The following is a 22,140-nucleotide window of genomic DNA, read 5'->3' as shown; positions in this document are numbered from 1 at the left end:
ATTTTCTCACAAATGCGTTTTAAAAAGTGCGCGACCTTTTGAACCAAATTATATTTCATTAAAAATTATGTCTGAATCTACCTTTAGGAGACCACTTCTGAGCAAATTGTTGAGGGCGTATGGTAGAATCGAATTAAGATTTCTTTTATTAAAATGTATGCTATGAATTTATTCGATATTTTTCAGTGTTTCTATATTCTTAAAAGTATATAATATACTAGTTGTGTTCGAATCAGTTTTACAGTCAGTTCTATTCTTTAAATTAAGTTAATTGATGTATAAATTAATAAAATTGAGCAAGAATTATGCATGTGTGCCTATAAGAATTGTGTGGTATATTTAAGGGCAAAATCGTAATCACCCTGTGCTTAGGAAATCCAAACAATCAAAGGCTCACTACAAATAGTTATCGATGTGCGGCTCCAAATATCGAGTGGAAGCGAAATTATATTTTAATTCAGTTTTAAGTTTTAATTCTGTTTTAAATTTCATTGATTGTGCTGATTTAGCATTAGTTGCGAACCAGCCAAGAATTCGATAGATCGATAGTTAAATTGTGCTCAAATATTTATTTGTTTTCGCATTGTTTTTTTTATTTGTTGTTTGTTTATTAATTATAAATACATTTAATAAAAAAAAACCTAAATAATGTAACGCTTAGATGTTGTTGTTAAAGAAAGAAAAATATTTCGTGTTTCTGCTTTAATATACTCGTATGCATTATAAGCCTTTCTTCTGTTCTTTTTGTTGTTGCTGTTGTTGTTGTTGTAGTCATTTGCCGATTGTTGTTCATGATGGCTGGAGAAGTCGATAGCTGCCTGCGCTATCGCTATCGCTACTGTTGCCCCAATAAACAATGGCGCCATTCGACTGCAGTTCAAACGCTCCTAGCATTTGCGCTTCGGCGTGCGACGTTGCTTCACGCCGCCGCAATTGTTGTCGACCTTGTTGTTCTTGTTGCCCTTGGCAATGGCCAGCAGCTTCACCAGCTTCTTGTGCGAGTCACCAACGATCCAGCCGTGCTTCTGATATTGCTCGCTCTCCTCAAAGTGCTTGGGAGCTGATGTTGCTGTTGCCGTTGCCGTTGCTGTTGCTATCGCTGCAGTTGCAGGCATGGTTGTTGCTTGAGAGGTTGCTGTTGCCGTTGGCAACATTTGCAGCACTGGATCAACGCGGGACGATTGTTGCTGCTGCTGCTGCTGATGTTGGTGCTGGGGATGTTGCTGCTGTAGCTCATCGTCGTCATCATCATCGTCACCCGCTTGTTGCTCCGCTGCATGCTCGTCATCATTTCCATCCGCATCGGGGTCTACGATGCGTCCAAATTCATCGTCGCTGGAGCTGCTCCAGTAATACAGCTGCTTCTCGCTCGCCGGACGCTTCCGGCGCGCCGGCGACTGACGATTCGTTTGCGACTTGCGCTTCGTCTTCAGGTTGAGGTTCTTGTTGCTGCTGCTGCTATTGTTGTTGTTGTTGGCCGCAGGAACTGCTGTAGCAGCAGCAGTAACCAGGGGAACGGCCGGAGTTGTGGCAACAGTTGAGCGGGGCTTCGGCTTAGGCGGCGCTGTCTCCTGGTAGTGATTCACCTCCGAGTCCAGCGGTTGCTCCTTCGTCTGCTGTCGTTGCTGGCGACTGCTGCGCGTGCGTTGATTTGCTCGATCCGCACGAGACTCGGCTGCAGTTGGTGCTGCAACTGGCGCAGGAGGAGGAGGAGGGGGAGGAGGAGTAGGTGGTGGAGCAGCCGCAGTCTTACCGCGCTTTCTGCCACTCGTTGTAGTCGCTGGCAGCTTCTTTGCCGATGGCTTGCCACGCGACGCCTTCGCGGTTGCCTTGAGGGGCGTGGTGGGGGGCACAACTGCATCCACCGCCGCAACACGTTGCCTTGAACGCTTGCCAGGCGTTGCCACCGTCGCAGGAGGCGGAGGAGGTGGCGGTGGTGATGGTGGAGTAGGAGGTGGTTCCTCTTCCTTTTGCTGCTTCCGGCTCTTGCGACTTTTTGCCGGCACCGGTGGCATCGTTTGCGTCGACTTCTCCCGATCCGCACGACGATTGGAAGCGGAACTGACGCCGGTTTCTAATGTTTGGACAATTGCCTCGCTGGTCTTGCGTTTGCGTCGCTGCTCCTGCTGCTCCTTCTGCTCGATGAGCGCTATAATGTCCTTGGTGGAGAGGAACTCTTCGTATTCATCGGAACTCCATGTTTCCACCAGTTTCTTGGGACGATTCGTGGCACAGCGTCGCTTCGATTTGCGTTGTCCCTCATCGATCAGCTGCTTGAGCTCCTCGGGACTCATGCCCAACTCCGTCTGCAGCTTGGACAGATCTTTCCGAGGCGCTGCCGCCGTTGCAGCTGCCGCCGCTGCTGCTGCAGTCTTACGCGCCGAACTCTTGGGAGGATTAGCTGTTGCCGTAACTGCTGCTGCTGCTGCCGCTGCTCTTCGGTTACCGCTCTTGGCTTTACTTCCCTTAGCAGTGGCTGTTGTCACAGCAGCTACGGCCGCTGACATTGCAGCGGTTGGTGGCGTTGATGCCGCCGGAACTGCCAAAGGTTCCAGCTCCATCCAGCGCTCCACGGTGGGCACTGCTACCGTGGCAGCCACCGACGGAGCAACTGGCTCGGAATGTGGCTTGGCAGCGCCACGCAACTCATCGAACAATTGATCCAGCTGCGCTTTGTCCTTGGGCGCCGTCTTCACCGGCTGCACAGCGGGCAACACATGCGGATGAGCCGACGACGTTGGCTTGCTGACGTGCTTGAAGATGCGTCCCATGATCAGGGACTTATTCTCGAAGGTTTTGGCTGTGGCCCGACTCGAATTGCTGCTGCTGTTGCTGCTCTGCTGGGACGTGGAGCTCGCCGAACTCGAGCTGCTCGAGGCGGACGTCGTTATTGCCGAGCAACCGACAATCACTGCTGGCGCTCCGGTTCCTGTTCCTGGTCCCGTTCCCGTAATCGTTCCCGACTTCAGACCCGTTGCCATATTGTGCTCTCTTTGCTCTCTTTGTCTTTCCATTTCCCGTTCCCTTTCGCGCTCACGTTCCCGTTCCCTTTCCCGCTCCGCCTCGGCTTCCACCTCCTGTTCATCCTCGCAGCTAAGCGTACCAAAGTCGTAGTCATCGCGATCCGAGTAGCTGGCCGTCGACACGCTGTTGTTGTCCTCGGTCAGCAGATTCACCGTCGTCTTCGGTTTCTGGAACGTTATGCTCGCCTTCTCCTCCAGCCCAATGTTCTTGAACGGACGTTCCGGTATTATGATGCGACCCGAGACGGGCGGCAAATTGGCGCTGCTCGCTGCCGCCGTCGCTGCGGTCGCTTTAATGATCGATGAGGCATGCATGATCGTCTTCGAGGATGTGGAGCTCTGTTCTGTGGCTTGCACAGCCACCGCCGGCGTCACAGCGGCCCCAATATGCGTCCGCGGTTGTTGCTGCTGCTGCTCGGTTGCATTAATGCTCGTCGCTGGCTGCTCAACATTGCTGCTTGGCGTTGTCAGATAATCGACGCCCGGTGGCTTTTCGCTCCCTAACGCAATGTCCGCCAGCTCGGTGAGTTTGCACACCGCACGCGTTGAGGATTTGGCCAGGACATCGACAACATCGAGGTTGGTTTCGTAACCCTTCATGGCTGCCTTCGTTTTGAACCGTGACGTCGTCATGTTCGTTACCGCGGACACCGAGAACTGTGACATTGCCGAGTAGCTGGGCGACAAGCGATGCTGATGCTGATGCGACGGCAGATGCTGTTGATGATTGAGATGCTGCTGCTGCTGATGATGATGATGATGGTGCTGCGTATGATGTTGCTGCTGCTGTTGTTGTTGTTGCTGGTGATGATGATGAGGATGCTGGGCTTGCAACTGTTGCTGCTGCTGCTGATGATGATGATGATTCCTGTGAAAACCGAATGAAGCCAAAATTAATATCAGTTTAGTTTATTGAGTCTGCAACTCCTCATCTAACTAACCTAACCTAACCTTAGACCGATTAAAATACTTAAGGTTATTACTATGTTATTCATATATTCCGAGTACTAACCGGTGCTTGATAGGAGATTGTAGACTGAGGAATTACCTACACAAATTAGGAAGAGCTAAAAGTGCAACTTTTCTATCTCCGGACCCCGTACTTTTTTTCGGGACTTTATGATATCTCCACCAAGAGGAATTTTCATAATTATATTTTTAATGCTGTATATTTCTTTATTTGATTTTGATTTACTTTGATTGAATTTCTCCTGACTTCGGACTTTCCTTTCTCCACCGAAAGGAATTGTTTTAGTTATATATTCCTACAAATTCCTGACTCTTCCTGCACTGTTTCATTATCTTCGGACTTTCTGATATCACCCTGAAAGAAATTTTCTTAGTTATTCCTATTATTCCTATTACTTCTTTCCAGACTCTGGACATTCTGATATCACAAAATTCCTGACTATTATTTCCTTCTTTTAATATCTCCGAGCTCTGCACTTTCTGTTTCTCATCTTCTTTACAAATTCCTGACTATTTTTTCCGGACTTTCTAATACCTTCCCCTCCTCTCGTGATTACTTACGTAGCTGCCGTTGTGGGTGTGGCTGCGGGCGGATTGCGGAACAGCTGCTGAATGACGGGCTGATGGCAGACAGTCGGCCCTGGAGGAGCAGGCACTGGAACTAGGGCGGAGGCAGCAGGTATGGGAGAAGCTGCAGGCGTGCACGCTGTTGCCGGAGGTGGTGAGGGTGACGCCGGCGTTGCGGGTAACTCCTGAACTACGCGAGGTGCTGTCGGAGTCGGTTCCAATGTTTTGCGAGCGGCGCTAACAATCACCGAGGGCGTAGGGGTTGCTGTAGCCGTTAGGGTTGTGGTTGTTAGGCGCGGGGTCTCGGCACTCTTGAGGATGTTGCAGCACTCGTAGAAGAGCCGCTCGTCGGGATTGAGATTGAGGCGGGCGGCGCTGTGGGCGGGACTCGTTTGCTGTTGCTGTTGTTGCTGCTGTTGGTTGTCGTGGAGTCGCAGACTCGCCTCAGTGATGACATGATGGCTGGCATTAGCAGCAGCAATTTGAGCGGGGGCGGGATTCGGCGTTAAAACGGAGGCAGAAGCAGAGGCGGTGGAGGCGACGGCAGGGACAGGCGGCATGAGCACAGAGGCGCGCAACTGTTGCTGTTGCTGTTGCTGCGGCGGCGGCTCCACACTAAACTTAAGTGACTCCTTCACGGCGATAGCTTCGCGGGGCAACTCTCCCGTGACGTCCTCCCGTGGCTCTGAAGAGGCTCGCGGACTTTTGGGACTCGGTGGCGCATTGCTCTTCGATTGCAAATACTCCAGTTCCGATAATTTCGAGACGTGGGCCAACGTCATGTTGTGCTTGGACAGCGAGGTGGCACTGTAGAAACTCTTGCCGCACAGCTGGCAGGCAAACTTCGCCCCATCCTCACCCAGCTGCTGGGCGGTCCTAGACGTTCGCTTCTTGGGACGTCGTGTGAACAACACGCTACGCCTGCGACGTCGTCGTCGCCTGCCTAAGCCCGAACGTCCCAAGTCCTGCGAGTAACTGGTGTAAACACTCATCTCATCATCGAGATCCATGTCCATCAGTTCGGTGTTTGTGTTCTCGCCATCATCGTCCTCGTCATCCGAACCAAAGTTCGAGTGCTCATCGTTCAAGTTCGGTGCGCTGCGGACGCTCATTGAGGTCGGAGGACGATAGAATTTGTCGTCGTTATCCTTCTCCTGATCGAACTCATCGTTGGCGAACTCAAAGTCCTCGTTGTTGGTGGCCGACATGATTTTCTCGTTCACATTCTTTGCAATCTCGGTGAGATAGTTGTCCTCCTCCTCCAGATGTTGTTGCTGTTGCGTTGTCTCTTGTTGCTGCTGCTGTTCTGCCGATGGTTGCTGCTGATGTTTCTGCTGTTGTCCAGTTGCTGACTCTTTGTGTATGTTTTTGTTGAGCCTCGGATCGCGACTGTAAGTGGGAGCAGCAACTGTTGCAGCTGCAGCGGGCAACTGTTGCTGATGCTGCTGTTGTTGCTGCTGCTGCTGTTGTTGGTGTTGCTGTTGTTGCTCGCGCTGCTGTTGCTGCTCCTTGGCTGCTGTGCACAAAATACTCGGACGTAGAATGCTACTCGTTTGGGTCTTGGCTGCTGCCGCTGCTGTTGCCGCCTCCTTTGCCAGCAACTGTTTCTCGATGCCGATGGAGAAGGATTCCAGCGAGGATTTAAGTGCGCTAATGTTCGTCTCCGCCGGCGCTTTGCCTCGACGATAATAACAACTCTGACGTCGCTTTGGTCTGCCGCGAGTTGCCGTCGGTGTCGTCTCGTTTGCTGTCGGCTCCAGTTTGCTGCGCTTTGCTTCGGCAGCAACAGTTGCTGGCGTTGCCGTCGCCTGTTGCTGCTGCTGTTGGAGCGTTGCATTGCGCTTGGTGCTCGACATGAGCAACATTCCCGTGAGCAACAGATCCTCGCTCTTTTCGTACGCCAGATTCTCCAGCTTCTTCAGATTATCGCGTCGTGCATTGTCAATCTTAAAGCTCTCCAGCAACTGATCCGCCACAATTGCAGCCAATTCGTTTTTGCGTCGTCGTCGCTGCTTCTTCTTGTTGTTGGGATCTTCTTTGATCGGTTGTTGTTGTTGTTGGAGTTCCTCCGCTTCAATCTCCGCTTGAGGAACTTTTTGCTCCTCAAGCAATTGTTGCTGCTTTTCCAGTTCCTCCTTTTGCCGCCTTTGTTCTTCTGCTTCCGCCTTTTGCTTCTCCTGTTCCAGCTTTTTAAGTTGCTCCTGCTGTTGCTTCTGTTGCTGTTCTTCCAATTTCCGTTGCTTCTTCTCCTCTTGCTTCAGGCGTTGCTTCTCCTTCTTCTCCTCGCGCTGCTGTTGCAGCTTCTCTTCCTTTTCCCTTTGCTGCTGTTCCTGCTTCTCCCTCAGGAGTTGCTCTTTCTTCCTCGCCTCCAATTCCTGTTCCTCCTTTTCCTTCGCAATGCGCTCCCTCTTTTCCTGTTGCTCCCTTTTTTCCTGTCGCTTTCTTTCCTGTTCCTGACGCTCCTGTTGCTCCCGTTCCTCTTGGGCCCTGCGCTGTTGCTCCCTTTCCTTTTCTTTTTCCCGCTCCCTTTCCAGCAGCAATTGTTGTTGCTGGCGTTGCTGCTCAAGTTTCTCCGCCTCCTCCTTGGCCAGCCTTGCTTCTTCTTCCTCCTCATCGTCATCGTCCTCATCTTCCTCGACGTCGTCGTCCTCCACTTCCAGCAGCGTCTGCGGTTGCTCCTCGTCTTCTTCTTTGGCGCTGGCAGGCGCCAGACTGTGAAAACCAGACGAGGTGTTGTTGTTGTTGTGCATATTGCTGCTGTGCTCCTCCAGCAATGAGCTGCTCGGCGTGGCGCTGCGACGCAACAGCGTTGTCGAGGTTGTTGTCGATATTGAGGTTGTGGTTGTTGTTGTTGTTGCAACTGCTGCTGTTGTTGCTGATGCTGAAGTTGGTGGTGCCACTGAAATGACTGAAACGGGCATTGGAGCAACTGTTGCTGGTAACTCTTGAGGTGGTTGCTGCTGCTGCGGTTCAGTCTCGAACTGCGGCAATGTTGCTGGCGTCTCAGCAACCGTTGCAATCCCATTTTGCTCCGGCAGCAGCAATGGCAATGGTATTGGATTTATGGTTGCTGGCAGCGGCAGTGTTGTTGTTGTTGCTGTTGTGGTTGCTGTTGGCTCCGTTGGCAGCAGCAACGCTGAGCGGCAGTCAATTGTCTTTGAGCGCATGTTGCGCTTCTTTGGCGTCAAATGCTTGGCGGGTGCAACAACAGCAGCAGCAGCCAGTAATTGCTGCTGTTGCTTGAGCAACTGTTGCTCAAGTTCCTCCTCCTCCTCCTGGACAGCAAGTATCACCGAATTGATGGCATCATCGATGTGATTGTTGATCACCTCGTCCATTCGCGTTGAACTTGGTTTCTCCTTCTTGCTGTTCACATCCGAAGCGCGTTTCTTCGATGGCGTCTTCACCGGTGCAGCAACAGCAGCCGCAGCAGCAGTCACAGCAACAGTTGTTGCTGGCTGTGGTTGCTGCTGCACAGCAGGCATTGCTACGGGCAATGGCAACACGGGATTACGCACTTGCGGTATTTTGAGCAACTCCAGATTCGAATAATAATGCGCTGGCAACGGCAGCGGTAAACCGAGTGGCGGCAACTCCTGGCAACTGTTCAATGGAAGAGCAGCAGCAACTGTTGCCGCTGCTGCTGCTGCTACTGCTGGCACTGGCGATTTGCATTGCTGCGACTTCTTGGACAAATCCAACGGTTGCATTTCATCCAATTGCAGCAAATTTCGCGCCTCAAAGCCGCAAATCGTTTGACGACGCGCGGGCATTGCTGAAGTGCGTGGCTGCTGCTGTGCATGTTGCTGCTGCTGTTGCTGGGGATGCTGTTGTTGTTGCTGCTGCTGATGTGCCTCGGCGGCCACAAGCAGCGGCGGCTTTACATGACTGAGATTCAACGGCTCCAACACGTAGCCAGCAGCAACTGGCATCGGCAAATACAGCGGCAACTTTGGCAGCAGCAATGTGGCTGCTGCCGCCGCTGCTGCTGCTGTTGCTGGCGTACCGGCTGCTGCTGCTGCTGTGGCGCTGACAGCAGCCACTGTTGGCGGCGGGGGCAGGGGCAACGTTAGCGGCACAGCGAGCAACTGTTGATGTTGTTGCAGCGATTGTTGTGGTTGCTGCTTCATTGGTTGCTGCTGTAGCTGATGCTGCTGCGGCTGCTGAGATTGCTGTGACTGCGCTAGCGACGGCGGCAGCTGTTGCTGCTGCTGTGCCTGTTGCCGCGGCAATTGTTTTGGCTGCGGTGGTTGCTGCTGTTGTTGTAACTGTTGCAACTGTTGCTGCTCAAGTGCAAATTGCTTGATTTGCGGCGCTGCCATTTGCTTGGCTGCCGCCTTAGTGGGCGTGGCACGTTGTGTTGGCAGCGGCAGCGGCAATTTCAGCGTTGGTTCAACAGCAACTGTTGTTGCTGCCAGCAATACGGCCGGGTTGTTGGCTGCTGTTGCTGCCAGCAGTGTTGCTGCTGCGGCAAGTGTTGCTGCGGGAGCTGTAGCGACTGCTTGGACAACTGTTGCCGCTGTCGCTGTTGCTGGTGTAGCAGTGGTTGCTGCTGGGAGTGTTGCTGCTGTGGTGGCAGCAACTATTGTCGCTTTAGCTGTGGTTGCTGTTGGCGTTGTTACTGTGGCTGTTGTGGTTGCTGCGGTTGTTGTGGTTGCTGTTGCTGCTGGTGTTGTTGCTGCTGTTGACTCGCTGTTCGATTTGATGATGCGCCTGGAGACAGCTTTGCGCTTTGGCGTCTTTGGCGGCAACTGTTGTTCTAACAATTCTGGCTGCTGCTGTGGTTGTTGTTGTTGTGGCTGCTGTGGCTCCTTGTCGGGTGGCTGCTGTTCAGTCTTGAGTTTCTCCTCCAGCTTGCCCGTTAGCATTGCAATGCAATCGCTAATGCGTTTGCTGCGTTTCAGTTGCGGCAACTGTTGCTGCTGCTGCTGCTGCTGTTTGCTGCCAACTGTTGCTGCGGTGACTAAAGGTGTTGCTGTAACTGCTGCTGTTGCTGTTACTGCTGCTGTTGTTGTTGTTGTTGTGGCTGTGACTGTTGCTGGCGCTGGCGTTGTTGGCGGCGTTGGCATCAACTGTTGCTGAGCAGCAATTGTTGCTGTTGTCGTCGTTGTTGTTGCTGCTACCGCTGTTGTTATTATTATGGCTGTGGTTCCTGTTGTTGTGGTTGCTTCGACTGCTGGTGCTGGGGCAGTGTTGGTTATTGTTGTTGTCAGCTTCGCTTGCGTTGGCTGCTTGCGGCGATTGCGCAACTGTGGCTGCAACTGTTGCTCGCTGCCAGCAACAGCAGTGGCTGTTGAGGTGACTGTTGCTGTTGCTGTTGGCTTGGCACGCACGAGACGCGCTCGCGCTCGTGTGTTGCGCAGCGCATGCTGATGATGATGATGATGGTGGTGATGATGATGATGATGATGGTGATTGTAGAGTTTTTTAGCGCCACGCGTTAGCTGCTTGTTCTTCTTCTTCATGTTGCTGCCAGGCTTCACCTTGCCAGCCTTGGCGCCCTTCGAACGTTTCTTGTTGTCCGTGGGAAAGATTTTCTTGCACACACGCTTCGCCGGCAGATTCTCCAGCATTTTGCGTATGGATTCAGCTGAAAGAGAAGAGAGTGAAAATAAGTTGTTGGTTGTTGTGATTGCTGGTTGCTGGTTGCTGGTTGCTTGGACTCACCATCGCTGGGACGTTGACGTGGCGGCGTTTTGGTTTTCTGGCAATTCGAATTCAAATTCGAATGCGAGCTCTCCTCAGAGCCAGCATCGTTGTTGTTGCTGTTGCTGCCCGGCTGCAACTGTTGCTGCTGTTGCTTGGCTTGCAACTTTTTGCTATTGTGTTGCTGCTGCTGTTTGCGCAACAACTGAGCAAAATTGCAAGCATTGCGACGCTTCTTCGAGCCACAATAGTAGCGATATTTACGCTTCTTTGCCAGCGACCAAACATAATCACCGGAGCAATCGAGCATGTGACGATAGAGATCCATTAATCCGCTGCATTTGCGTCCGCATTTCGTGCAATTGCTGCTGCCGTTGTTGCTGCTGTTGTTGCTGCTGCTACTGTTGTTGCTATGGCTGCTGCTACTGTTGCTGTTGCTGTTACTGTTGCAATTACTATTGCTGTTGCTGTGGCAATTGCTGTAGCTGCTGGCTGGCGACGCTGAGCTGCAACTCGCCTGCTTCACATCGCTGCTGCTGTTGTCATTGTCATTGTCCTCCACAGAAGTTGCATGGCTGTTGCTGTTGCTGTTGCTATTACTGTTGCTGTTGCTGTTGCTACTGTTGCTGTTCGATGAACTCGAGTTCGCTTCTTCCACTTCCAACAGTTGTCGCTCCTGCTTCGTTGTCAGCAACTGTTGCTGCTGCTGCTGTTGCTGTTGATGTTGCTCCGCAGCGTAGCGACTTAATGCACGTTTGGGCAAAAACAAATGACGCAACAAATTGCCGGCGAGCAACTCGCGACCAACCAGCTCGTAATGCGTGGCATAAATGTGCGAATGTCGAAACGTTTTGTGCTCCTCGAGAGCTTTGCGTTGCTCAAACTTGGCGCCGCAACAAATGCACAAATATAAACGTGGACGCGCCCATTCGCCGCTTAAAACTAGCCGCGACGTTTGCTGCATTGCTGGTTGCAACTGCAACTGTTGTTGCTGCTGTTGCTGTTGTGGTTGCAGCTGCAGCAGTGCCAGAAAACTTTGCTCTGCCCCAGTTGCATTCACATTAACTGCTGTTGTTGTTGATGGCAACGACGACAAAGGCAACTCCAGTTCACACTTGATGATCGCTTGTTCGTTTTGTTCGCGCGTGATTTGCGGCAACAATCGACGATCGAGCAACTGATGCAGTTGCTGCAACTGTTGCTGCTGCTGTTGCTGTGCCAACTCCAAGTCATGCTTCTGCCGCATCGTCAGCTGTGTCCACATATCCAATCGGGACAAATCTCGCAATCCCATAAACGGTTGCTTCAGCTTCTTCACCAGCCGCCCGCCCTCGTTGATGATCGTGAACTTCTTCACATAATCCCATTTCCATTTCCAGCTGTGCTTCGTGTGCGGCCGTCGCGCCGCCTTCACCAACGGCAACGGCAACGTGTCCAGTCCGTGGCCCAGTTCACCAAACTGTTCGGCTGTCAACAGCGTTGGATACGCGGCTGTTGTTGTCAGCTGTGGAGCAGGCGTCGTTGTTGCTGTTGCGGTTGCTGTTGCTGTTGTGCTCAACGGTTGCGGGGGCGCGGGGCCGCTGCGCAATCGACCGTCGAGATAATGCTGGAGATTGTGACGCACATTGAGCACCACATCCTGATAGAAGTTGTCGTCAAACACATGACTATGGCCGGGCATCCGAAAGAGTTGCTCATCTGGCTGCGATGACAGCGCATTTGTGCCTGTTGCTGCTGCTGTTGTTGTTGTGCCTGTTGCTGCTGTCGTTGCATTGCTGGCTGCTGATGCGGATGCTGCTGTTGCTGCCGCCGCTGCGGCTGCTGCAGCGGCTGCTGCTGCTGCTGCCTGTTGCCGCTGTGCAGCGCGACTGCTGCTTCTTGGTTGCTGCTGCTGTTGTTGCTTGGGCACTGCAGCAGCAATCTCCTCCTGTTGCTTGCGATTGCGTTGTCGCTGGCCCGGCAAACGATTCTGCGTCAAGCCCAAACGAAACAACACTGGCTCCTCGCCACCAATCATTGCCGGCTGCTGCTGTTGTTGTTGCTGCTGATGTTGCTGTTGCTGCTGCTGCTGCTGATGTTGCTGCCGCAGATGCGTGTGCAGCTGGTGGACATCCCCGAAGCGCAGCTGGCATTGCTGACAACCGAAATACTTGTCGCCATGATTGCGTATCAAATGCTGAAACAATTGCTCCAATTGTGGCGATGGCAAACAGACGATTGCTGGCGTTGCAGTTGTTGTTGCTCCACTCGATTTGCTGCAGTGCTGGCAACCGGGAAAATTGGCGCTGCCACTCGGCTGGCCGGCGCTGCCAATCGAATTGTGGCTGCCAGCGCTGTTGCTGTTGCGATTGCTGCAACGTCGCTCTTTGCGCTCCGTATGAAATTTATCCACATGCTTCGCTTGCAGCTTGCTCGATGCGAACTTCTTATCACAGTACAAACACAAGACTTTTATCAATGGCGTCGTCTCCAATTGTTGTTGCTGCTGCTGCTGCTGCTGCTGTTGTTGCTGCTGTTGTTGTTGCAACTGTTGCAATTTCTCGAGCAAACGCGGCAAACGCTCGAGCGGCACGCTGCAAATGAGCGTCGGAGGCGCTTGCTGTTGCTGCTGTCGATCGAGTTCCAACTCCACATCGAGAGGTTCCGTTGGCAACTGTTGTTGCTGCTGCTGTGGTTGCTGCGGTTCTCTGGCCAAGCTGTGATTGCGTTTTTTGCGCGGCGGAGTTGCCAACTTGTGTGTAATTCCAATTGGAACACTGTTGTTGTTGTTACTACTGCTGCTGTTGTTGTTGTTGCTGCTGCTACTGCTGCAGTTGCCATTGAGCTGCTGTTGTTGTTGTTGTTGTTGTTGTTGCTGTTGCTGCTGCTGCTCCTCGGAGAATTTAAAGCCACGGCGCAGGCCAAAGCGCGACATCGTCTTCATGTGTGCGCCTTTGCCAGTGTTGCCACTCCTGCTTCGTCTTATCGTATATCTTCTAACTCACTCGCTCTCGCTCCCACTCGCACTCGCACTCGACGCTCTCTCGCTCGCTCTCCCTTGCTATGTTAAACTGCGAAAAATACAATAAACAAATGCCAAAAATTTACAAATTGCAATGTGTGTGTGTGTGTGTGTGGTTTGTCTACATTACTCTATGCGCGTGTGTGTGTGTGCGTCTGTGTAAGCTGTCAGTGTGTCCACAACTGCTGCAGCAGCTTAAAATCAATAAAGACACACACAAAACAATCGCGAGACAAGGCAAACAAAAATACAAAATAAAAATGGCTCCAGCTTTGCACAATTTGTTGTTGACGAATAGTGCGAGAAAGCAACAAATCGCAAAAACTACAAAACAACAGCCAGCAGCATATAAACAAAAAACTATACACACACACACACATGTACGCTGTGATACCACCAACACACACACACGGACACACACGCGACGACACAAGTGTGTATGAGTCTGTGTGTGTGTGTGAGTTGTAATGAAAATTATACAATAAACATTTTTTTTTTTGTACACACTATTATGTTTTTTTCTTGATGCTCTTCGCTTTTTGTTGTTGTTTATGGCGTATACCCCGCTTTTTGTTTGCCGCCTGTGTGCGCTGAGCTGCCGCCTTTTATTATATATAGTACATTTATATTAAAAAAAAAAAAACGTTTTTCGTTGCGTTTTTTATCTTCCGTTTTTTTTCGTTAGTTGGGCCCTTTTGTTATATATATTTCTGTTTTTTTTGTTTTTTGTTTTGCTGCTCGTCGTTGTTTAGCGCCACAGTGCTGGCGTATTATTTATGTTGGGTTTGGTTTTTGATTTAGTTACGTTTTTAGTTCGTTTGATAATATTGCACTTGCATGTGAATTTGTTGTTGCATATGGTTAAATTGAATGAAAAAAATGCACAGCATTTCTTCTCGTTTTCTTCTTTCGTTTTTTTTTTTTATTTATTATGATGTACTTATTATTTTTTCCACCCTAACAACTTGCGTTAGGAGGTATCTAACGTTTAGCCCAAATCGATGCGTGCGTAGAGAGCAGCGGCAGCAACGACGGCAGAGGCAGAGACAGAGGCAGCACCAACCAGAAGCAGCGGCGTCGACAGCGACCACGACGACGACGACGGCGACAGGACACTGAGAGAGTTAGAGGTGGTGAACGATTTTTCTCTGGCACGAGTCCATTTCCATTTCACTTGCCGCATTTCCAATACAACAAACTGACAAGAAAACGAAAAAGAAACAACACTAACCCATCACTTTGAATTGTCACTAGGCATTTGGGGCTTTTGTTTTTGTTTTGTTAACGATTTTTAACTAGATTATTTATTTGTCAATTCTTCACGCACGCACGCACACACACACACAGCAGCGAACGACAATGGCACACACACATATTTATATAGTTAGATATGGGGCCCCCAAAATAAATGTGTTTTTCTTATGAGAAAGAATCGAAAATCGGCCACACAAAAATGGTCGTAGTGCAGTAGGTGAAACAGTGTGTGCATGCTGATTTTTGGTGAAGAAGAAAAAACTCTGATTGGCAGGTATCGATACCATGCACTCCCGGCAACCACACTAATATTTCACGAATAACATAAGCAGCAAAACAATATCAATTTTATAATCACAATTACCAATTATATGCGCGTAGCAATTAACATTTTATTCAAAACCAAAAAACAAACAAACACTTGAAAGTGACACAAAAATATCGATAGCAGCAGTGTGACCAAGATATTGCTTATACTACCATTTTGTGCAATTGCGTCGGCCACACCGAACTGTGGTCAGCTTGTTTTTGACGAGTCATTTGGATTTTCTGCTTGCTGCTTACAATTTATATTTTTTGTGATTATCATCGAACAAGCGACGGCGGCAATACAAACAAATTACTATTCAGCTTTGCATTAAAATAAAGTGAAAAAAGAAAACAACACAACATGGACATGCTGCTGGCAGCCGAAAGGGTAAAATCCACCTTTCAATTTACGGCAAAAATAGCAAAAGTTAATCGCCGAATTTTTTGTTGTTGCAGGATGATTTGGAACTGAAGCCAAAAGATGCGCACAGCTCGCTGGATGAACTGGACATGGATGATTTGTATGTGCGATACAAGGTAAGCGAGTCTAGCTATAATATAATGTGAACCCAACATAAAACACTTGATTGCTTGTAGAAATTGCAAAAAACACTCGAGTTCATTGAGGTGCAAGAAGAGTACATCAAGGATGAGCAGCGCAATCTGAAAAAGGAGTATTTACATGCACAAGAGGAGGTGAAACGTATACAGTCTGTGCCCCTGGTGATTGGCCAGTTCCTCGAGGCTGTCGATCAGAACACTGGCATTGTTGGTTCCACCACCGGCTCCAATTACTATGTGCGCATCTTGTCCACCATCGATCGTGAGCTGCTGAAGCCATCGGCATCGGTGGCACTGCACAAGCATAGCAATGCCTTGGTCGATGTCCTGCCCCCAGAGGCAGATAGCTCCATTTCCATGCTACAGCCGGATGAGAAGCCCGATGTCAGTTATGCCGACATTGGTGGCATGGACATGCAAAAGCAAGAGATACGCGAGGCTGTTGAGCTGCCTCTGACCCACTTCGAGCTGTACAAACAGATTGGTATTGACCCTCCGCGCGGTGTGTTGATGTATGGTCCTCCCGGTTGCGGTAAAACGATGTTGGCCAAGGCTGTGGCACATCACACAACGGCATCCTTTATACGCGTCGTGGGATCAGAGTTTGTGCAGAAATATTTGGGCGAAGGACCACGCATGGTGCGCGATGTGTTCCGCCTGGCTAAGGAGAATGCGCCAGCGATCATATTTATCGATGAAATCGATGCCATTGCCACGAAACGTTTCGATGCTCAAACTGGCGCCGATCGTGAAGTGCAGCGTATTTTGCTGGAGCTGCTCAATCAAATGGATGGCTTCGATCAGACGACCAATGTGAAGGTCATCATGGCCACCAATCGTGCCGACACTTTGGATCCCGCTCTCCTGCGTCCCGGTCGCTTGGATCGTAAGATTGAATTCCCACTGCCCGATCGCAGACAGAAACGTCTTGTGTTCTCGACCATCACATCGAAGATGAACCTCAGCGAGGATGTCGATTTGGAGGAGTTTGTGGCGCGACCCGATAAGATTTCGGGTGCGGATATCAATGCCATTTGCCAGGAGGCGGGCATGCATGCAGTGCGTGAGAATCGTTACATTGTCCTGGCCAAGGACTTTGAGAAGGGCTACAAGAACAACATCAAGAAGGACGAACAGGAGCACGAGTTCTACAAATAGAGCGGACCGATTAGCATTACACTTTTCTTTCCCTTCCCCCCATTCTCCCCCTCATCCCGTTGGTAAACTTAATGCTACGACTAATAACAAAATAAAAAACAAATATATATATTATATCCTTTATAAAGGCGAAGTGTTTATACTCTTTGGGTATTTAGTTTGTGGGTTCTTTGTCTTGACTCGATCATTAACTATAAACTCATTATCACAATGGTACGAGCTGGAAGGCTGAAATTGTAACAAACGACATTGGATTGTAATGATAACAAATTTGAATATTTCAAAAGTTTTAAATATGCCGAAAATATTAATTTGTGATTTTAAATTGAATAAGAATTTGGTGCAACTCTCTATTCCAGCAGCCTCCTAGCTCTTACCATGTAGCATATGTGTTGATTATTCCGTTCATGAGTCAGCACAAATAATTGTATAGTAGTCTGTCTGTCTGTCCGTCTGTCTGTATGAACACTTAGATCTCAGAGACTATAAGAGATAGAGCTATAATGTTTTTTCAACAGCATTTATGTTAACACGCAAATCAAAATTGCTTCAATTTTTTGCCACGCCCACGTCCGCCCCCGCAAATCAACAAATATCTAATAGCAAGCGTAATTTTGAAGCTATAATTGAGATTTTTTGTACAGACAATAATAACTATACCATCTATAATTCCTGAAAATTTGATTGCGACTTGATCCTTCTTACTACGGGTCTTAGTTGCTTTGGCTGGTATATTTTGCACTCTATGGTACATTTTGAATGTAGTCCTATGCTCATATACCAAATGTAGCCTTTGGTATATTTTCGTATTTAAGTTGCTTTGGCTGACAATCTGGTATATTTAGCATTTGGAACTCAGCGGCATATTTTGAATGTAGTATTATGCTAATATACCAAATATGACACTCGGTATATTTTAGTATTCTTGTGGTATTTTATTTTGGATTATTTAAAAAATTGATACCGCACTGTTTTGCTTTTATTTAAAATGGCAGGTATCTCACAGTCGACTGTAGCTTTCATACCTGTTTAATTTATATAGTAAACAAAAAGATAGAAAATAACTGAATGAATTTTTTTATGTGAAAAGTTTTCACTGAAAACATTAAATTAAAATCCTGCGTTTAAATAAATTCAGCACCTCTCTTAGTTTGGTCAGTGTAACGATTTAAAGCTGTTTGTTGGAGCTTCTTGAAATAAGCTGTGATCCACTGTAGAAGAAGTTGTCTGATTAGACAGCTAATTTCAGCCAATCTAAAGATTTCTCGATCGACATATATATGCATAATATATATTATATTCAACAATAGAGTGTAAAAAGTACATTTTATTAGCCGGTCACATCCAATAATCGAAGCGCTAATCGCAAAACTAATTTAGAGCACTAGCATAAAAGTTCGTTCCTGATCCTGTGTCGTCTTGTCTTCGTTTCCGTCTCCTTCTCCGTTTCATCTCGCCTGCTTACTTCATTAGCGAACTGACGACGGCATTCACATTGATGGCCTTGAGGTCCGCATATGTTTGTCCGGTGCCCACAAACACAATTGGCTGCCCGGTGATGTAAGTCATGGAGATGGCGGCGCCAACTTTATCATCGATCGTATCGAACTTGGTGAGGACGATGCCATCGATAATGTGGGGATTCTCATGCGATGAATAATCCGCCAGCGATTGATTGAACTTGACCAGCTGATCGACAGCCTCATTTCCCACCAAAGCCTCGCCGACAAACAGCACCAGATCCGGATTGTTGACCTTGATCAACTTTGAGAGCGAACGCATCAGCGGCTCATTGTCTTGCATGCGTCCCGCTGTGTCAACCAGAACCACATCGACCTTGGTATCGTGGGCAAACTTAATCGCTTCCATCGCAATGCCAGCGGCATCCTTGCCATAGCCCTTCTCATACAGCTGAACCATCTGACGATTCTGATGCTTCGCAGGCGGATGCAAGGCATTCAAGTGTCGCGTATGCGTGCGCAATTGTTCCACGGCACCGGCACGGAATGTGTCGCAGGCGGCGATCAGGACATTGAAATCGTTCTCGATGAGCCAGAAGCAAATCTTGGCCAGATTCGTTGACTTGCCCACACCATTGACGCCACAAAAGATGATCGTATAGGGGCGTCCGTTGCGCTTCGATTCCAACGCATCGCGTATGATGTCAATGCGTCTCTTGGGCGACAAAATGCGCACCAACGATTGCGTCAAAGCGTCGCGCACCTGGCTGGCAATGCTATCGAAGGTGCCCAACTGTTTGCCCTCCAGCGAGGTGGCCACCGAATCGCACAGTTTCGCCGCAATCTCTGAGGCCACATTCTTTGAGATAAGATGATCGCGCATCTTCTCCAGCGCCGGCTGCAATTCCTGTCGTGTCATCGTCTTGGCGCCCACAATTCCCTTGAAGTAGGAAAGCAGACCCGAGGAACTTTTGGGCTTGCGTTGCGTTGGCGCCGCCTGACGACGCTGTTGCTGCTGCTCCTCGTAGTCATCGACATCGCTCTCGTCGCTTGCCGAATCGCTCTGCTCATCCAGATCAGGGATTTGACCCTGCATCGTGCCCACCAGCTACACATAAAACGATACAATTTAGTTCAGCAAACTGCAAATTGTTTTGCTTTGCTGCTCTCACCTCATTGTGAATGCTTGGCACTTGCACTTGATCCTCGGGCGCATCCTTGGAGCGATCAAGCAGCACTGCGTCCTTGGAATTACCGCCCAGATCCCAAACACGCGGCTTCTTGCCCGCCTTCTCGCTCTGCGTCGACTGCTGTGCTTTGCTCGCACGCGACTCTTGCGCCGCCTTCTTGGTGGGCGTGAGTTTCTCGCGCAGCTTGCGACGATTCTCCTGGATAATGTCTTCGTTGCTACGCGGTGAGCCTGCTGTTGATGATGGCGGACTTTCCTGTATATTGACGCGCTTCTCGCTCGCCGCTGTCGTCGCCGACGATGACGACTTCTTGGGGTCCTCTATCATGGAGGCAACTGTTTTCTTGGACTTTTGGGATTCGTTGTAGGAGCGCATCGCTTTGGGTGCTTTGCCCTGCTTGGCTGAGGCCTCTTCGGCCGCGCTCAGCACACTGCGAAACTCCTGCTCAAAGTCATAGTCGTTGCCCAGTGCAATCTCGGAGAATTTCTCTTTGAACGCCAGCTGCATCTCTGTAAGAAAGTTGTCCAAATAGTTGAGTTTGATGACCTTTTGGAAAACGGCCGCGTAAACCAAATCGAGTTCATTGTCCAGCTTAAATTGCACGGCCAGATGATCCTCCTCAAAGTACTTGGACTCTGTATTACGTTCCTAACAATAGAAAACATCATTTATTAACAACAATAACAATAACAACAAACGAAGTTTTACTTGCCTCCAATATGACGCCACGTATCAGGCTGTTAATGCACGACGAGTAATTCTGGCCGGATTCATTTGAATTCCACAGCACGACACCGCCTTTCGTGAAGACCACCACAAAGTCCAACATTTTAATAACCAACTAAATAACTAACAACGACACGGCCACAATATTCAACAAAAATAATACGTTCCACGTCACGCACAGCGTGACCGCACTTCAATACACTTGAAATATATACCATCGTGCTAAGAATATACTAGAGTATCAGCAGCAACACTTTTGCCGCAAAGTGAGAGACAATTTTTATATTTTCTTTCCATTTATTTTATTACCTGTATTCCAATTTTCTTAGTTGAGCGATTTAGTAATGGATATCTGCATAAATAAATAAACTGTTCTTTCATATTTCTCTTTTACACATACAAAATATTTATAGCTATCGATCGAAAAAATACCAAGCTCCAGTTGATGCAATGAAAACGTAAACGGTTTGAAATAAATTATTATTTGTTAACTGCCTTTCTATTTAATTAATAGGCAATATATATTATTAAAAATGTATATAAACAAATTAAATTTTCTGTCATGTTTGTGTGCCACATATTCCACAATGTTCATAGCTATCGATAATTGATCGATACAAATCCCAATCTGCAGCTAAAACGCAAACGGCAGAATACGATACACTGAGCGAAATAGGTTTGAAAAACGAAAACTGTAATAATTCCCAACTGAAGTATATATGTATGCATTAACTCAACCAATTGGACGCATTGCATTCATTCAATAATTTCAATCGTTTTCTCGGTTTTTATTATGACAGCTTAATAACTAACGTTCATGTTGCGTGTGAATGGAATTCTCGACATTATTGCAATACATTTCACAAATACATGAAAATTTTGTTACAAAAACAAATGGACATTCGTTGAATGTACATAATGAATGGGGGAGGTTAACTATACAAAAAAAAATGTGTATAATCTATATAATGTCGTTGTTGTTGCATCGGCGCGAAAGAAAACATTTTTGAAATATACTAGGCATTAAAATGATGATTATTATTATAATTATTGTTCTTCCAGTTCTGCGCCTACTGCCACATATATATAGATATATATATTGTTGATCTCGGCTTTACGATCCCACAATGATGTTGTTGATGGGAATGTGTATCAGCTTGACGAAGAATCCAATGAAGCCCATGATGCAGAAACCAATCGCCGTGGCAATAGCAATCTTTTGGAACTCCTTGCGGTCTGGCTTCGTGCAACGTTTGACCAGACGAATCGAATCCTTGGCAAACAGGCGACCAGGCTCAGCGAATTTAACAACTTTGTCCATAGTTCTTTTGTTGATTTATGTGATCAAGAGTTGATGAGCTGCAAATACAAAAGGATAAACATTCAGTTTTCGTACTTCAGCAGTTACATATGTATGTCGGTTAAAAACAAAAAAAAATAGGATCGACCTGCGGCCACTTTCATACACTTATATGTAGGTTAAACACAAGAAAAAAAAAAGAATCGACCTGCCACCACTTTCACAAACAAAACACGACGACGGCATCGGCAACGTCACGACGACGACGTCGACGACGCTGCCACGTCGCCAAAAGAAACGAAGTCAACGTCATAGGTGAAATTTCGCTTGACACGAAGCCGACAGCTAACTGATAAATACAACTCTTAAAACCAAGCTTAAACCTTAATTAACTGTCTTTTGCTAGCAAATTCTTTTAATTAATTAAATTAAGATTTCTATTGCGGCGTCGACAGCTACGCATGCAAAAACATTGCACTTGTTGCAGCCTTTATACAAATTTTAAGAACTTTTAACTTGCAGTTATTATTTGTTCAGTAAAAGTAAACACACATTAATTTTGTATTGTAAATATCAGCCGAACTTTTAAGTGATTTACTAAACTATTATTTGTTTTAGGCGAGTAGCACACACAGCAAATTAAAATCCAAGCACACGCACGTCCACTTACTTTGAAAATTTCCACACGAATGATTGTTCGTGCAATATCGTGCTGGCTGCTACAACACGAATTTGTTTTGACAACTGTCCACGTCAAAATGTCAAAGCGACAGTGTTGCATGTCGCGCGGTGTGACCAAAGGCGCTTATGCAAGTGTCAGTTGACATGACTTTTGATATGTATTCAAGTTAAAAGTGCACTAAATTTCAAGTTGTTTATCAAACGCATATACAATTATTAAATGCTGTATGCAAATGTATATTCGTGTAATTTAAATAAACATATATTTGATTGAGGTGACTTATATATGACAACG

At 48.0% G+C, this 22,140-nt stretch overlaps 4 protein-coding genes across 5 annotated transcripts; 1 reads left to right on the top strand and 3 right to left on the bottom strand.

The window, feature by feature from the left end:
* Nucleotides 1-662: 662 nt before the first annotated feature.
* On the bottom strand, nucleotides 663-14,697 carry LOC133848956 (pneumococcal serine-rich repeat protein). 2 transcript variants are annotated; one of them, XM_062284717.1, is made up of 4 exons: nucleotides 13,712-14,697; nucleotides 10,227-13,255; nucleotides 4,554-10,149; nucleotides 663-3,891 (listed from the first exon to the last, which is right to left on the bottom strand). In XM_062284717.1, exons 2-4 carry the CDS (start codon nucleotides 13,126-13,128, stop codon nucleotides 888-890), a joined length of 11,502 nt encoding a protein of 3,833 aa, XP_062140701.1. In that variant the 5' UTR covers nucleotides 13,129-13,255; nucleotides 13,712-14,697; the 3' UTR covers nucleotides 663-887. The 2 variants fall into 2 exon arrangements, with proteins under 2 accessions (XP_062140701.1, XP_062140702.1); XM_062284718.1 differs by having other exon boundaries at nucleotides 14,438-14,697.
* Nucleotides 14,698-14,982: 285 nt separating this feature from the next.
* LOC133848972 (26S proteasome regulatory subunit 6B) lies at nucleotides 14,983-16,615 on the top strand. Its single transcript, XM_062284753.1, has 3 exons — nucleotides 14,983-15,157; nucleotides 15,226-15,306; nucleotides 15,367-16,615. Exons 1-3 carry the CDS (start codon nucleotides 15,131-15,133, stop codon nucleotides 16,486-16,488), a joined length of 1,230 nt encoding a protein of 409 aa, XP_062140737.1. The 5' UTR covers nucleotides 14,983-15,130; the 3' UTR covers nucleotides 16,489-16,615.
* Nucleotides 16,616-17,762: 1,147 nt separating this feature from the next.
* LOC133848984 (signal recognition particle receptor subunit alpha homolog) lies at nucleotides 17,763-20,061 on the bottom strand. Its single transcript, XM_062284769.1, has 3 exons — nucleotides 19,851-20,061; nucleotides 19,121-19,786; nucleotides 17,763-19,056 (listed from the first exon to the last, which is right to left on the bottom strand). Exons 1-3 carry the CDS (start codon nucleotides 19,965-19,967, stop codon nucleotides 17,950-17,952), a joined length of 1,890 nt encoding a protein of 629 aa, XP_062140753.1. The 5' UTR covers nucleotides 19,968-20,061; the 3' UTR covers nucleotides 17,763-17,949.
* Nucleotides 20,062-20,631: 570 nt separating this feature from the next.
* On the bottom strand, nucleotides 20,632-21,984 carry LOC133848982 (protein transport protein Sec61 gamma-2 subunit). The gene is made up of 2 exons (XM_062284766.1): nucleotides 21,835-21,984; nucleotides 20,632-21,223 (listed from the first exon to the last, which is right to left on the bottom strand). Exon 2 carries the CDS (start codon nucleotides 21,183-21,185, stop codon nucleotides 20,979-20,981), a length of 207 nt encoding a protein of 68 aa, XP_062140750.1. The 5' UTR covers nucleotides 21,186-21,223; nucleotides 21,835-21,984; the 3' UTR covers nucleotides 20,632-20,978.
* Nucleotides 21,985-22,140: the final 156 nt, after the last annotated feature.

This window comes from Drosophila sulfurigaster, chromosome X (genome assembly GCF_023558435.1).
Source record: "Drosophila sulfurigaster albostrigata strain 15112-1811.04 chromosome X, ASM2355843v2, whole genome shotgun sequence".
In the NCBI taxonomy this organism is placed as follows: Eukaryota; Metazoa; Arthropoda; class Insecta; order Diptera; family Drosophilidae; genus Drosophila; species Drosophila sulfurigaster.
The sequence above is the reverse complement of the archived record's forward strand: the minus strand, read 5'-3'. Positions and strand labels throughout refer to the sequence as shown.

Bases quoted from the DNA above. Each gene is read 5' to 3' on its own strand.
- LOC133848972 (XM_062284753.1), top strand. From the start codon at position 15,131: ATGGACATGCTGCTGGCAGCCGAAAGG. The intron at 15,158-15,225 runs GTAAAATCCACC...TTGTTGTTGCAG, and splicing joins TGCTGCTGGCAGCCGAAAGG to GATGATTTGGAACTGAAGCC. The intron at 15,307-15,366 runs GTAAGCGAGTCT...GATTGCTTGTAG, and splicing joins ATTTGTATGTGCGATACAAG to AAATTGCAAAAAACACTCGA.
- LOC133848984 (XM_062284769.1), bottom strand. From the start codon at position 19,967: ATGTTGGACTTTGTGGTGGTCTTCACGAAAGGCGGTGTCGTGCTGTGG. The intron at 19,787-19,850 runs GCAAGTAAAACT...TTCTATTGTTAG, and splicing joins TACGTGGCGTCATATTGGAG to GAACGTAATACAGAGTCCAA. The intron at 19,057-19,120 runs GTGAGAGCAGCA...TTTTATGTGTAG, and splicing joins TGCCAAGCATTCACAATGAG to CTGGTGGGCACGATGCAGGG.
- LOC133848982 (XM_062284766.1), bottom strand. From the start codon at position 21,185: ATGGACAAAGTTGTTAAATTCGCTGAGCCTGGTCGCCTGTTTGCCAAG.
- LOC133848956 (XM_062284717.1), bottom strand. From the start codon at position 13,128: ATGAAGACGATGTCGCGCTTTGGCCTGCGCCGTGGCTTTAAATTCTCC. The intron at 10,150-10,226 runs GTGAGTCCAAGC...CTTCTCTTTCAG, and splicing joins ACGTCAACGTCCCAGCGATG to CTGAATCCATACGCAAAATG. The intron at 3,892-4,553 runs GTAAGTAATCAC...CGGTTTTCACAG, and splicing joins ACACCCACAACGGCAGCTAC to GAATCATCATCATCATCAGC.